Source organism: Salvelinus fontinalis, chromosome 21, assembly GCF_029448725.1.
Source record: "Salvelinus fontinalis isolate EN_2023a chromosome 21, ASM2944872v1, whole genome shotgun sequence".
Lineage (NCBI taxonomy): Eukaryota > Metazoa > Chordata > Actinopteri > Salmoniformes > Salmonidae > Salvelinus > Salvelinus fontinalis.
In genome coordinates, this window is record NC_074685.1 from 1,547,620 (window position 1) to 1,562,959 (window position 15,340).

General features: G+C 42.3%; 1 protein-coding gene across 1 annotated transcript; it reads left to right on the forward strand.

The window, feature by feature from the left end:
* Positions 1 to 1,248: 1,248 nt before the first annotated feature.
* LOC129818039 (asparagine--tRNA ligase, cytoplasmic-like) lies at positions 1,249 to 15,278 on the forward strand. Its single transcript, XM_055873564.1, has 13 exons — positions 1,249 to 1,509; positions 3,661 to 3,743; positions 4,535 to 4,624; positions 4,802 to 4,880; positions 8,808 to 8,878; positions 9,020 to 9,106; positions 9,300 to 9,521; positions 10,404 to 10,603; positions 10,834 to 10,969; positions 11,884 to 11,997; positions 12,363 to 12,494; positions 12,762 to 12,893; positions 13,202 to 15,278. Exons 1-13 carry the CDS (start codon positions 1,467 to 1,469, stop codon positions 13,331 to 13,333), a joined length of 1,521 nt encoding a protein of 506 aa, XP_055729539.1. The 5' UTR covers positions 1,249 to 1,466; the 3' UTR covers positions 13,334 to 15,278.
* The last annotated feature ends 62 nt before the right edge of the window (positions 15,279 to 15,340 follow it).

Below are 15,340 nucleotides of genomic sequence, written 5' to 3' on the forward strand. Positions count from 1 at the left end.
GAACGGGCAAGGGGCAAAACCGGTACAGAGTGGCAGGCAGGCAGGCACAGAGTCCAGAACGGGCAAGGGGCAAAACCGGGAGGACCAGAAAAGGCCAAGCAGGAAAACGGGAAAAAACACTGGTAGGCTTCGACATACAAGACGAACTAGTACAGAGAGACAGGAAACACAGTGATAAATACACTGGGGAAAACAAGATGAACTGTCACAGAGAGACAGGAAACACAGGGATAAATACACTGGGGAAAACAAGATGAACTAGTACAGAGAGACAGGAAACACAGTGATAAATACACTGGGGAAAACAAGACGAACTAGTACAGAGAGACAGGAAACACAGTGATAAATACACTGGGGGAAACAAGATGAACTGTCACAGAGAGACAGGAAACACAGGGATAAATACACAGGGGAAAATAAGATGAACTGTCACAGAGAGACAGGAAACACAGGGATAAATACACTGGGGAAAACAAGATGAACTGTCACAGAGAGACAGGAAACACAGGGATAAATACACTGGGGAAAATAAGATGAACTGTCACAGAGAGACAGGAAACACAGGGATAAATACACTGGGGAAAATAAGCGACATCTGGAGGGGGTGGAGACAATCACAAGGACAGGCGAGACAGATCAGGGTGTTACAGTTGTATTAATAATGAATATGATTTGTTTGTTTAGGATTCCTGGTAATGTAAATAGTTTGTATGTAAGCTTGTTTGCATGTGACTATTTCTCTTTTGTTTGTTGATATTTGTTTAATAATATTTAAAAGACATTTGTTTAATAATATTTAAATTAAATAAATTAAAATATTTTTTGAAGCTGCACAGGGGTAAAGTTGAACCACAACCCACTGATCACACGACTGAAGACTTGGAAATGAACGAGACCCAATCTAAAAATGTGAACGAGTGATCCAGTGCTGTTGTATTCATCCAGTCCGGATGAATTATGAGATTCATTCATTATTCACAGCCACAGAGGCATTTTTCCATTGGAAGATTGGTTCTATAATATTTCAAGCATTATTAAAAAATATATATAATATTGATAAAAAATGGAAGCAATGTTTTTGTCTTTTCTTTTGTAATTGTCACATGCACAGGGTACAGTAGGTGTAAAACAGTACAGTGAAATGCTTAACTTGCGAGCTTCTTTACATGATGCAATGGGTTGAATTAATAATGAAATAAGCATGAATCATATCTAGCCGGGTCTCTCGATAAACCACACCATAATGGTCCTTTCGTCATTCCAGGGTGGAACTACAATGAATGGCAGGAAGTTACTGCAACCAATCACCATTCACGAACTATGCAGAAGTTGTATTCACAGATAATCCTACACATGAGTACAAACACCAGCGACTGACGGACAGGAGGGCAGATTCATTTTAGTATTATTATTAGCTTGCTAGTAATCTATTAAATATACACATTTGATACAATTTCTACGTGGGTATGGAAGAGGAGGTAACGAAAACCACAGGCGAACTCTCAGTGGGTAAGTAGATAGCTGTGGTTATTAGTTTAGCTAATTTACCCAATGTTCAAACTTGAGTAAAAGTAAAGATACCTTAAAAGAAAATGACTCGGGTAAAAGTCACCCAGTAAAATACTACTTGAGTAAAAGTCTAAAAGTATCTGGTTTTAAATGTACTTAAGTATCAAAGTAACCAGACGACACGATATTCTTGTTTTTTTTTATGTATTTACGGATACTGTAGCTTGTGGCTCAGTTCAACACTCAGACATAATTGACAAACGAAGCATTTGTGTTTAGTGAGTATTGTGAATTTTTCAATACATATGTGGCAATTATTTATTTCAGAAGGAGCCAGCAAAACTAGTGTACGTGTATGTGCTCTGGGTCATTGGACACCATTAGACATGCACGCAGTTATTCCTGTAACTGTTATGGTCAACTGTTATGGTCAACTATGTTTTTGTTCTCCTTTCAGTGGAGTCAGCAGGATAACATCTATTGGTTATTCCTGTAGAGTGCCAAGGTCTGTTGATATGGTCCTACATGCATGAAACTACATATGTGAGACACTACAGGTTGCATATCCTAATATGAAGGCAATATTATAACGGTGGCTAAATGCCAGAGGTGATGAGCCATTAAGAGGAGTCACTATGAGTATGAAGTTAGGAGGACAAGTTTATAAAATGTGTGTCAAGACTGGAAGGCAGTTGTATTCATGATGCAGCTCGGCTTTTATTATGAAGTAATAAGAAGTCTATTTGAACTCACATGCTCCGGTATTTGTGAAATATGATTGTCCAAATATTTCCACGACATGAGACTGCCAGATTAGAGGCAGTAAGGATGACCAGGGATGTTCTCTGTTTGGTGAGTCCTCCAGATCAGAGGTAGTAGGGATAACCAGGGATGTTCTCTGTTTAGTGAGTCCTCCAGATCAGAGGCAGTAGGGATGACCAGGGATGTTCTCTGTTTAGTGAGTCCTCCAGATCAGAGGCAGTAGGGATGACCAGGGATGTTCTCTGTTTAGTGAGTCCTCCAGATCAGAGGCAGTAGAGATGACCAGGGATGTTCTCTGTTTAGTGAGTCCTCCAGATCAGAGGCAGTAGGGACGACCAGAGATGTTCTCTGTTTAGTGAGTCCTCCAGATCAGAGGCAGTAGGGATGACCAGGGATGTTCTCTGTTTAGTGAGTCCTCCAGATCAGAGGCAGTAGGGATGGACCAGGGATGTTCTCTGTTTAGTGAGTCCTCCAGATCAGAGGCAGTAGGGATGGACCAGGGATGTTCTCTGTTTAGTGAGTCCTCCAGATCAGAGGCAGTAGGGATGACCAGGGATGTTCTCTGTTTAGTGAGTCCTCCAGATCAGAGGCAGTAGGGATGACCAGGGATGTTCTCTGTTTAGTGAGTCCTCCAGATCAGAGGCAGTAGGGATGACCAGGGATGTTCTCTGTTTAGTGAGTCCTCCAGATCAGAGGCAGTAGAGATGACCAGGGATGTTCTGAGTGAATTGTGAGTGATTTGGACCATTTTCCTGTCCTGCTAAACATTCAAAATGTAACGAGTACTTTGGTTGTCAGGGAAAATGTAAGGAGTAAAAAGTACATTATTTTCTTTAGTAATGTAGTGAAGTAAAAGTAAAATACCCCAAAACTATTTTAGTAGTACTTAAAATGATTTTTACTTAAGTACTTTACACCACAGCCATTGTAGCAATGTTGAAAGAATGCGATGTGTTGCATCAGACCGGTGTTGCTAGCTAGCTAGCTTTCATAGCATCTATGTCATGATTTAAATAATACATAATTGCATAGCTCAAGCTTATCTTGACTGTCTAGTTAGCTAAAACCAGCTAGTTAAATTACTACGCATCGGTGTGAGCTCTGCTTTTATTTGAGCTTTTTTTTTCTCCAATTCTGTCGTCCCTGAACCCAAGCATGTGGTAACATGTCCGTGTCACGCTCCTGTTATCTAGCCAACGAGCATCTTGCCTAGCTAGTTTAATCACTGTCATGCTTCATCAGATCTCCAACCTTTGGGTGGGTGAAACAGGCAGCATAGTGGGGTGTCGAATACGGGAGTTTTCATCATGAATGAACATGTCAAACTAGGTTTAGTTAGCTGAAATAACACATTCAGCATCAAGTGTTGAGTGTTTCCACTTCTTCCAGGTGAGATGTATGTGTCTGACAAAGAAGGAAATGACCAGGACGGTGATGGAACAGAGCCGAAGCCTTTCAAGACCTCATTGAGGGTAAGAGGAATCAGTGTTGTGTACACCATGTTTTGTGCTGCTACCATGTTGTTGTCATGTTGTGTTGCTGCCATGCTATGTTGTTGTCTTAGGTCTCTCCTTATGTAGTGTTGTCTCTCTTGTCATGATGTGTGTTTTGTCCAATATTTATATCATGTTTTTTTTTTTATCCCAGACCCCGTCCTGCAGGAGGCCTTTTGGTTTCCATCGTTGTAAATAAGAATTTGTTCTAAATTGACTTGCAAAGTGTTTTTATTTTTTTACCACTTTTTCTCCCCAATTTCGTGGAATCCAATTTGTAGTTATAGTCTTGTCTCATCGCTGCAACTCCTGTACAGAATCGGGAGAGGCGAAGGTCAAGAGCCGTGAATCCTCCGAAACCCAACCAAGCCGCACTGCTTCTTGACACAATGCCCACTTAACCTGGAAACCAGCCACACCAATGTATCGGAGGAAACACCGTACACCTGGTGACCGTGTCAGCTTGCACTGTGCCCGGCCCGCCACAGGAGTCGCTAGTGCGCGATGGGACAAGGACATCCCTGCCGGCCAAACCCTCTTCCTAACCCGGACGACGCTGGGCCAATTGTGCGCCGCCCCATGGGTCTCCCGGTCGCGGCCGGGTGCGACAGAGCCTGGACTCGAACCCAGAATCTCTCGTGGCACTGCAGTGCCTTAGACCGCTGCGCCACTCGGGAGGCCTGACTTGCTGAGTTAAACAGATTTAAAATATATATATAATTACCATTATAATTATATTTATGTAAGTTATTTTCAACTTTGATTTAAAGGCAGAGGATTCTGAGAGACGAGAGAAGAACCTGGAAGAAGCGAAGAAAATCACCATTGAGAATGACTCGAGCCTTCCAGAGCCCAAAACGGTCAGATCTACTATATTCTCTTTCGTCAGCATCCTGTCAAACTCATCTTTGTATGTTTTGTATTGTTTAAAAAAAATGTTTTTAAATGAAATACAAATACAGGTTTGGAAATAAGAATCACATCTTTATCTTCCATTGTGTTGAAATATAGAAATGTAATCAAGCTTTTCCCAACAGGTGAAAATCTTTCAGCTGGAGCCTCTCCGAGGGGAGAGAGTGAAGGTGTTTGGCTGGGTGCACCGAATGAGAAAACAAGGTGAGGATTGTAGAACGTTGGTTAATGTGTGTCTAACCCAGCAGTTGTCAGCATGCCACAGCACTGTAACTAGCCCATCATGTGCAGGTTGTTTATTAACAGTATACGCTCAGGATACAGTCAACAACACTCTCTGGGTTTCCTATTTACCACTGCAGGGATCATCAACTAGACTCAGCCACCAGGGGGCCGGAACATTATTAAAAATCATTTGTAGACTGCAAATTGAACGCAAGAATCCCAAAACAGATATAATATTTGACTAAATATTTCAAACCTTGCTTAAATTTGTAAACAATCACGTGTCTCTCTTATGCGTGCAAATACTTGAACAGATTTACACAATTAATCACTTGGAGCTGATTTTGCTGGTGTTTTGTACAGTCTTATGTCCAACAATGAAAATTCTCCCCAAAATGTTTTATTTTTTATTTTGTATTTCACCTTTATTTAACCAGGTAGGCTAGTTGAGAACAAGTTCTCATTTACAACTGCGACCTGGCCAAGATAAAGCATAGCAGTGTGAACAGACAATAACACAGAGTTACACATGGAGTAAACAATAAACAAGTCAATAACACAGTAGGAAAAAAACAAAATGAGTCTATATACAGTGTGTGCAAAAGGCATAAGGTAGGCAATAAATAGGCCATAGGAGCGAATAATTACAATTTAGCAGATTAACACTGGAGTGATAAATCATCAGATGATCATGAGCAAGTAGAGATACTGGTGTGCAAAAGAGCAGAAAAGTAAATAAATAAAAACAGTAAGGGGATGAGGTAGGTAAATTGGGTGGGCTGTTTACAGATGGACTATGTACAGCTGCAGCGATCGGTTAGCTGCTCAGATGTTTAAAGTTGGTGAGGGAAATAAAAGTCTCCAACTTCAGCGATTTTTGCAATTTGTTCCAGTCATTGGCAGCAGAGAACTGGAAGGAAAGGCGGCCAAATGAGGTGTTGGCTTTTGGGATGATCAGTGATATATACCTGCTGGAGCGCGTGCTATGAGTGGGTGTTGTTATCGTGACCAGTGAACTGAGATAAGGCGGAGCTTTACCTAGCATGGACTTATAGATGACCTGGAGCCAGTGGGTGTGGCGACGAATATGTAGCGAGGGCCAGCCGACTAGAGCATACAGGTTGCAGTGGTGGGTGGTATAAGGTGTTTTAGTAACAAAACGGATGGCACTATGATAAACTGCATCTAGTTTGCTGAGTAGAGTATTGGAAGCTATTTTGTAGATGACATCGCCGAAGTCGAGGATCGGTAGGATAGTCAGTTTTACTAGGGTGAGTTTGGCGGCGTGAGTGAAGGAGGCTTTGTTGCGAAATAGAAAGCCGATTCTTGATTTGATTTTGGATTGGAGATGTTTAATATGAGTCTGGAAGGAGAGTTTACAGTCTAGCCAGACACCTAGGTATTTATAGATGTCCACATATTCTAGGTCGGAACCGTCCAGGGTGGTGATGCTAGTCGGGCGGGCGGGTGCAGGCAGCGAACGGTTGAAAAGCATGCATTTGGTTTTACTAGCGTTTTTAAGAGCAGTTGGAGGCCACAGAAGGAGGCAATGGCACTGCCTGCAATGGCTTCAATGGCATTGAAGCTCGTTTGGAGGTTAGATAGCACAGTGTCCAAGGAAGAGCCAGAAGTATACAGAATGGTGTCGTCTGCGTAGAGGTGGATCAGGGAATCGCCCGCAGCAAGAGCAACATCATTGATATATACAGAGAAAAGAGTCGGCCCGAGAATTGAACCCTGTGGTACCCCCATAGAGACTGCCAGAGGACCGGACAACATGCCCTCCGATTTGACACACTGAACTCTGTCTGCAAAGTAGTTGGTGAACCAGGCAAGGCAGTCATCAGAAAAACCGAGGCTACTGAGTCTGCCGATAAGAATATGGTGATTGACAGAGTCGAAAGCCTTGGCCAGGTCGATGAAGACGGCTGCACAGTACTGTCTTTTATCGATGGCGGTTATGATATCTTTTAGTACCTTGAGCGTGGCTGAGGTGCACCCGTGACCGGCTCGGAAACCGGATTGCACAGCGGAGAAGGTACGATGGGATTCGAGATGGTCAGGGATCTGTTTGTTGACTTGGCTTTCGAAGACCTTAGATAGGCAGGGCAGGATGGATATAGGTCTGTAACAGTTTGGATCCAGGGTGTCTCCCCCTTTGAAGAGGGGGATGACCGCGGCAGCTTTCCAATCCTTGGGGATCTCAGACGATATGAAAGACAGGTTGAACAGGCTGGTAATAGGGGTTGCGACAATGGCGGCGCATAGTTTCAGAAACAGAAGGTCTAGATTGTCAAGCCCGGCTGATTTGTATGTGTCCAGGTTTTGCAGCTCTTTCAGGACATCTGCTATCTGGATTTGGGTAAAGGAGATGCTGGGGACGCTTGGGCGAGTAGATTCGGGGGGGGGGGGGCGGACCGGAGCTGTTGGCCGAGGTTGGAGTAGCCAGGTGGAAGGCATGGCCAGCCGTTGAGAAATGCTTGTTGAAGTTTTCGATTATCATGGATTTATCGGTGGTGACCGTGTTACCTAGCCTCAGTGCAGTGGGCAGCTGGGAGGAGGTGCTATTGTTCTCCATGGACTTTACAGTGTCCCAGAACTTTTTGGAGTTAGAGCTACAGGATGCAAATTTCTGCTTGAAAAAGCTAGCCTTTGCTTTCCTGACTGACTGCGTGTATTGGTTCCTGACTTCCCTGAACAGTTGCATATCGCGGGGACTATTCGATGCTATTGCAGTCCGCCACAGGATGTTTTTGTGCTGGTCGAGGGCAGTCAGGTCTGGAGTGAACCAAGGGCTATATCTGTTCTTAGTTCTGCGTTTTTTGAACAGGGCATGCTTATCTAAGATGGTGAGGAAGTTACTTTTAAAGAATGACCAGGCATCCTCAACTGACGGAATGAGGTCAATATCCTTCCAGGGTACCCAGGCCAGGTCAATTAGAAAGGCCTGCTCGCAGAAGTGTTTTAGGGAGCGTTTGACAGTGATGAGGGGTGGTCGTTTGACCGCGGACCCGTAGCGGATACAGGCAATGAGGCAGTGATCGCTGAGATCTTGATTGAAGACAGCAGAGGTGTATTTGGAGGGCAAGTTGGTCAGGATAATGTCTATGAGGGTGCCCATGTTTACGGATTTAGGGTTGTACCTGGTAGGTTCCTTGATGATTTGTGTGAGATTGAGGGCATCTAGCTTAGATTGTAGGACTGCCGGGGTATTGAGCATATCCCAGTTTAGGTCACCTAGCAGAACAAACTCTGAAGCTAGATGGGGGGCGATCAATTCACAAATGGTGTCCAGGGCACAGCTGGGAGCTGAGGGGGGTCGGTAGCAGGTGGCAACAGTGAGAGACTTATTTCTGGAGAGATTAATTTTTTTAATTAGAAGTTTGAACTGTTTGGGAATGGACCTGGAAAGTATGACATTACTTTGCAGGCTATCTCTGCAGTAGATTGCAACTCCGCCCCCTTTGGCAGTTCTATCTTGACGGAAAATGTTATAGTTGGTTATGGAAATCTCAGAATTTTTGGTGGCCTTCCTAAGCCAGGATTCAGACACGGCAAGGACATCAGGGTTGGCGGAGTGTGCTAAAGCAGTGAGTAAAACAAACTTAGGGAGGAGGCTTCTGATGTTGACATGCATGAAACCAAGGCTTTTTCGATCACAGAAGTCAACAAATGAGGGTGCCTGGGGACATGCAGGGCCTGGGTTTAGGGTGCGGCTAAAGGCTATCAGACATACAGCGAGGCATAAGGTAATCGCAGGTATTGATTGGGAGAGCTAGCTAAGACAACAGGTGAGACAACAGCAGCTAATCAGCTAACAGCAGGTAAAATGGCGATGACTACGCAGAGAGGTGTCGGATTAACTACACCCATTTGACTGAGAACACATTTTCATTCTCTTGCTAGGAAAGGACCTGCTGTTCATTGTGCTGAGAGATGGAACTGGTTTCCTGCAGTGTGTTCTCAATGATAAATTGGTACTTTATTTTTTACAACTTTTAAAGCTCATTTATAGATATTTTTCTTTATTACAAAATTGAATAATATGCTTTATTTATGGTCCCTCCTTTTTTCCCCTCTTATTTGTAAAACTAGTTTTGTTTTTGTCTCCATTATAGTGTCAGTGCTATAATGCCCTGGTGCTGTCCACTGAAAGCACAGTGGCTCTGTATGGGACAGTGAAGCAAGTACCTGAGGGGAAGCAGGTACAGATTCTTCACTTACTTTAATTACCCAGATTAAACTCAACCTTTTTTTTTTTTGACCAGGACTAGGCCCAATCTGGTTCTGGGTTAACTGTCCCTTTTAACTCTAACTGTAATTCATGTATTAGATGGTTTGTTATTTTATTATTAGAGCTATGACTGACTAGGATGTCCTCTCTTCCTCCTTCTCCAGGCTCCTGGTGGTCATGAGCTGCACTGTGACTTCTGGGAGCTGGTGGGTCTGGCGCCGGCTGGAGGAGCTGACAACCTGCTGAATGAGGAGTCTGATGTTGACGTTCAGCTCAACAACAGACACATGATGATCCGTGGGGAGAACGTGTCCAAGATACTCCGGATCCGCTCCACTGTCACACAGTGCTTCAGGGATCACTTCTTTACCCGCGGATACAATGAGGTAAAAATATGTTGAAGGATTATTACCACAGCACGCAAGGTACTTGGAGTCAAACAGATAAGATCTTTAAGGTCAGGGCCCTCCGTAAGGCTCATAAAATCATTTTAGACCCAAGCCACCTCCTTTACCTGGACTTTGAACTACTCTCCTCTGGGCGCAGGTATAGGGCCCCCCTCCGCAGGAAAAACACAACTAGACAAACATTTGTGCCAGGTGTGATATCCCTCCTAAATGGCTCGGGCTAATGTTCCTATTGGCTCCGTAAGGCCAGCAAGCTAGTCTTTTTTTTAATATATATATATATTTTATTTATTATTATAATATTTTTTCTAGTCTCTTTTTATTGGTATGTAACTGTTATGAAAGTTGTATAGTCAATTTTGTTTTGTATTTAAATGGCACTTTAAATGTGAACATGACACTGCATTAAAACTTCCCCATGGGGACAATAGAGTCAGTAGGTAAGAGTGGGTACACTGTACAAACGTCCTTCTGTTTGAGCTCTTTGAAGCATAAAACCACCAAAATAAATTGAACACATAAATAGAACATAGTAATATACAGATGCAGTCAAATATATTCTCACCTTTTGAATAATTCAGTTTCTTCTAAAATAAGTTGAAAAATAATTGTGTTTCCATTTCAATTTCTCACATAATTCATTTTACAGACACAAAAACCGTGTCGAACTAACAAATGATCTGTTGGATTTATGAAATTATACTGAAACAACCTGCTTCCATCACAGCTGTTGTGATTTGTTGTTTAATGTGATGTGACTTTATTCACAAAGTGAATGGAAACGTGGTTAGTGGGAAGCTATGAATCTTGAATTGTATATTTTCAGCTTCAATCTGTGATGTTGTATTTGTTCCCCCAAAGATCACCCCACCCACTCTGGTGCAGACCCAGGTGGAGGGAGGTTCCACCCTGTTCAACCTGAACTACTTTGGGGAGGAGGCATTCCTGACCCAGTCCTCTCAGCTCAGCCTGGAGACCTGTATCCCTGCTCTGGGAGACACCTTCTGTATCGCACAGTCCTACCGTGCAGTGCAGTACATCACCCGCAGGCACCTGTCTGAGTGAGTACTGGAATTGTTGTTTTCCTTTGCTGTTTCAAATTGGAGTCATTCTGACAGCAAAACATGACCTTAGGACACCCTCTATTTGTATTTACCTTTTATTTATACAGGTTAGTTTCACTGACAACCTATTCTTCAACAGACACGTTCTAGTGTTTAACAAAGTATAACCACATACTATAGGGTACTCTGCCTCTGCTTCTCATCCCCTGTGTACCCTCCCTCTGTAGGTACACTCACATAGAGGCAGAGTGCCCCTTCATCACCTATGAGGACCTACTGAGCAGGCTGGAAGATCTGGTGTGTGATGTGGTGGACAGAGTCCTGAAGTCTCCTGCTGCTTCTCTACTCTACCAAGTCAACCCTGTACGTCTGATGTTTCATTGGCAGCTATTAGTTCTCTCTCTCTCCCCTTTTTCTCTCTGTATGTCTGTCTGTCTCTAGCTGTATGTTTTTATCTCTTTCTCGTAGTCTTGTTCACTGAGGTGGATATATTCTTAACCTTTCTAGCCCAGGGGTTCCGCTAGCGGAACACCCACAACATTCCGCTGAAAAGGCAGCGCGCGAAATTCAAAAATATTTTTTTGAAATATTTAACTTTCACACATTAACAAGTCCAATACAGCAAATGAAAGATAAACATCTTGTGAATCCAGCCAACATGTCCGATTTTTAACAATGTTTTACAGCGAAAACACCACGTATATTTATGTTAGCTCACCACCAAATCCAAAAAAGCACAGACATTTTTTCACAGCAAATATAGCTTTCACAAAACCCACAAATAGAGATAAAATGAATCACTAATCTTTGAACATCTTCATCAGATGAGTCATATGACATCATGTTACACAATACATTTATGTTTTGTTCGATAATGTGCATATATATATATATATTTAAAAAATCTCAGTTTACATTGGCTCGTTACGAAGTTTTCTCAGGTTTTTGTCTGCCAAATGAGTTCTGTTCTACTTACAGACATAATTCAAACAGTTTTAGAAATTTCAGAGTGTTTTCTATACAATAGTAATAATAATATGCATGTATTACCTTCTGGGGCAGAGTAGGAAATTCCGTTCGGGTACGCAATTCGTTCAAAGTGGAAACACTGCCCCATGTCCATAACAGGTTATAAAGGTTTATCTTGAAAGAATGTTTCCTTTTTTAGATTCAAGTTTCCTTGACCTTTTTAGAATCCTTGTGTGGTGGTGAAAGGCTAAACATGAGGATAGCACAGTACTAATGTGGCCTGTCTTTTTCCTCTCCATTCTCCCCAGGACTTCAAGCCCCCTAAGAGGCCCTTCAAGAGGATGAACTACTCTGATGCCATCATCTGGCTGAAGGAGCATGACATCAAAAAGGATGATGGGACCTACTATGAGTTTGGAGAGGTACATTTGACTATGAATAAATGACATTTGATAAATGGTTTATGGTCAGCATATACCACAGTCAATTATAATCACTCCATCTATTCACTATCTCCCTCAGAAATAATATTTGGACAGTGTCGATCTGTGGTTGTTTGAAGACATTTATGACATTTTTAGGACCGGTTTCCAGGACAGATCTAGTCCTGGACTACATATTACTTTCAATGGAGAATCTCTGTTGAACCTGTTTGAGTCCATAACTTAGTCTGTGTCCAGGAAACTGATGTAAAGAGAAAAATGGAATGTACGCTCAGTGTTTAGCTACTCTTCGTCCAGCTCCTGTTACTGTGATGTTATAAAACCCTCTCCCTCCTTGGTTTCAGGACATCCCAGTGGTCCCAGAGAGGCTGATGACTGATGCCATCGGTGAGATCATCCTGTTGTGCCGCTACCCGGCTGAGATCAAGTCCTTCTACATGAAGCACTGTCCTGAGGACCGACGCCTCACTGAGACGGTGAGTCCCTGACCAGCAGAGAGCTTACATCACGGAAACCAGGACCTGAAAAACCACACCTCAGAGAAGCCATCATGAACCTTACCAAGGGCCTGATTCCAAAATGTCTCTGGGTTCTGATCTAAGATCAGTTTTGTCCTGTTAGATAATAATGAATAAGAATATGGACAGGGGGGAGCTGACTCTAGATCAGGACTCCTTCTCTGAGAGGAGAATATGGGCCCTGAAAGACATCCTCATTGTTGTTCCTGCTGCTCCTCTCTCCAGGTGGATGTGCTGATGCCTAACGTTGGAGAGGTAGTTGGAGGGTCTATGAGGATCTGGGATGTTGAGGAACTGCTGGAGGGATACAAGAGGGAAGGCATTGACCCAAACCCTTACTACTGGTACACTGACCAGGTATGTACATCTACCCTCTAATACTGGTACACTGACCAGGTATGTACATCTACCCACCCCTCTAATACTGGTACACTGACCAGGTATGAACTCATCCAGGAAGAGAAAATCAGACCTGTAAATCTTATTAATTTCAGCAATAATACACAAGGGGGTGTGCTTCATTGCGATTTTAGTATGGCTGCTGGGGTCATAGGTTAGACACCCCAGTGTTTCCGGAACTAACTGTTTTATGAAAAGAAATAGAGAATCTGTTAGACATTTTGGATGTTGTGTTTCCTTAATAATGTCCACATTGTGTCTTCTAGAGGAAGTATGGTACCTGTCCCCATGGTGGCTACGGGCTGGGCCTGGAGAGGTTCCTAACCTGGCTGCTGAACAGACACCACATTAGAGACGTGTGTCTCTACCCCCGCTTCATCCTACGCTGCCGACCCTGAACTACCAACTACCCTGCCCCCTGCTGGAGATGGATCACACTGCGCTTCAAGAGACCAAGATGTACATCCCAAATGGCAACCTATTCCCTATATAGTGATATTTTTTACCAGAGCACTATCCCTGTGTAGAGCCCTTTATTTTTTTCTACTGCGCTTCAAGAGACCAAGAATCAAATCTAATTGTATTTTGTCACATGCACCGAATTAGCGTGAAATGCTTTTCAAGCGCTTAACCAACAATGCAGTTCAATAAATAGATTTAAGAAAATATTTACTAAATAAACTAAAGTTTAAAAAATCAAATCAATCGCAAGGTAACAGAAGAAATGTACATAACAATAACGAGGCTATATACAGGGGGTACCGGTACAGAGTCAATGTGGAGGCTATATACAGGGTGTTACGGTACAGAGTCAATGTGGAGGCTATATACAGGGTGTTACGGTACTGAGTCAATGTGTGGGGTTACAATCGAGGTAATTTGAATGAATTCTAAATGGCAACCTATTCCCTTATATAGTGCTATTTTTTTACCAGAGCATCCCAATAGCAACCTTTTCCCTTATTTTATTTTTAAAGAAAAAATAAAGAGAGCTAATGTGCGCTAACGTGATTATCATGACATTGTAAGTAACAAGAACATTTCCCCAGTCATAGATATCTCTTATATGGGCAGAAAGCTTCAATTCTTGTCAATCTAACTGCACTGTCCAGTTTACAGTAGCTATTACAGTGAAAAAAGACAATGCTATTTTTTTGAGGATACCATGATATTTTTTTGAGGATAGTGCACAACAACAAAACACTTATCCAGGCAACTGGTTTGATACATTCACCTCTGAAGGTAAATTATGTACTTAAATTCAGTAATCTTGCTCTGATTTGTCATCCTGAAGGTCCCAGAGATACAATGTAGCATATTTTTGTTTGATAAAAATCTATTTTTACATTCAAATGTAGGAACTTGGTTCTACAGTTTCAACTCCTGCTGTCTCTGGCTCCACACCCACCCACCCACCCCGCCCGGCCATCTAGATGTGTACAAGCTAATGATCCATCATGTATGACATTCTTGGGAGTGTGTAAACTTAAACATTTTGTTTAACCATATAATTTTTGTATGTTCTCTATAGTTATGTACTTGAAAATGTATCAATTGACCAATTTGGCACATTTGGGCAGATACATAATATTGTCCAGTATTGAAAATGGTTCACTGGAACAATCTTAAACTTTTTACACACTGCTGCCTTCTAGTGGCCAAACTCTAAATTGCACCTGAACTGCAATAATACATTATGGCCTTTCTCTTGCATTTCAAAGATGGAAGTATCCAGATCTAATGTGTAATATTCTCCTACATTAATTTCACATTTCCACAAACTTCAAAGTGTTTCCTTTGAAATGGTATCAAGAATATGCATATCTTTGCTTCAGGTCCTGAGCTACAGGCAGTTAGATTTGGGTATGTAATTTTAGGGGGAAGAAAAGGGTCAGATCCTTTTAACTAGGCAAGTCAGTAAAAATAACATTCTTATTTACAATGACGGGCTACTCCGGCCAAACCCGGACGACGGTGGGCCAATTGTGCGTCGCCCTTATGGGACTCCCAATCACGGACGGTTGTTAAACAGCCCTATATAGTGCTATTTCTTTTTTATCAGAGCATCCCAAATGGCAACCTATTCTTGTTTGTAGTGCTAATTTTGACCAGGACCAATAGTAGTGCACTATATAGAAAAGAGTGTCATTTGGGAAGAAGCCCCATCATCCTACTGCACTGCAAAAGCCAACATACAAGGCTGGAGAACTAAGACAAGATCACTTAATTACAGTAACAAATCCCTGCAAATGTAAGATTTGAAAAGTGTTTTCAAACATGAAATTCATGCTGTCCAGCTAATGTTATTTGTCTGCCAATAAATGTATACTGCATAAGCTACAATGTCTATCTGGAATGTTCTGTGGGGACACGCATTCTGTTACATCTCTTGTATATTGCGACAA

What these genes read in the sequence shown, in the direction of transcription:
- LOC129818039 (XM_055873564.1), top strand. Translation starts at nt 1,467, where the DNA reads ATGGAAGAGGAGGTAACGAAAACCACAGGCGAACTCTCAGTGG. An exon ending in ACCCGCAGGCACCTGTCTGA is followed by an intron (nt 10,604 to 10,833) that starts GTGAGTACTGGA and finishes CTCCCTCTGTAG; the next exon opens with GTACACTCACATAGAGGCAG. An exon ending in TACTCTACCAAGTCAACCCT is followed by an intron (nt 10,970 to 11,883) that starts GTACGTCTGATG and finishes CATTCTCCCCAG; the next exon opens with GACTTCAAGCCCCCTAAGAG.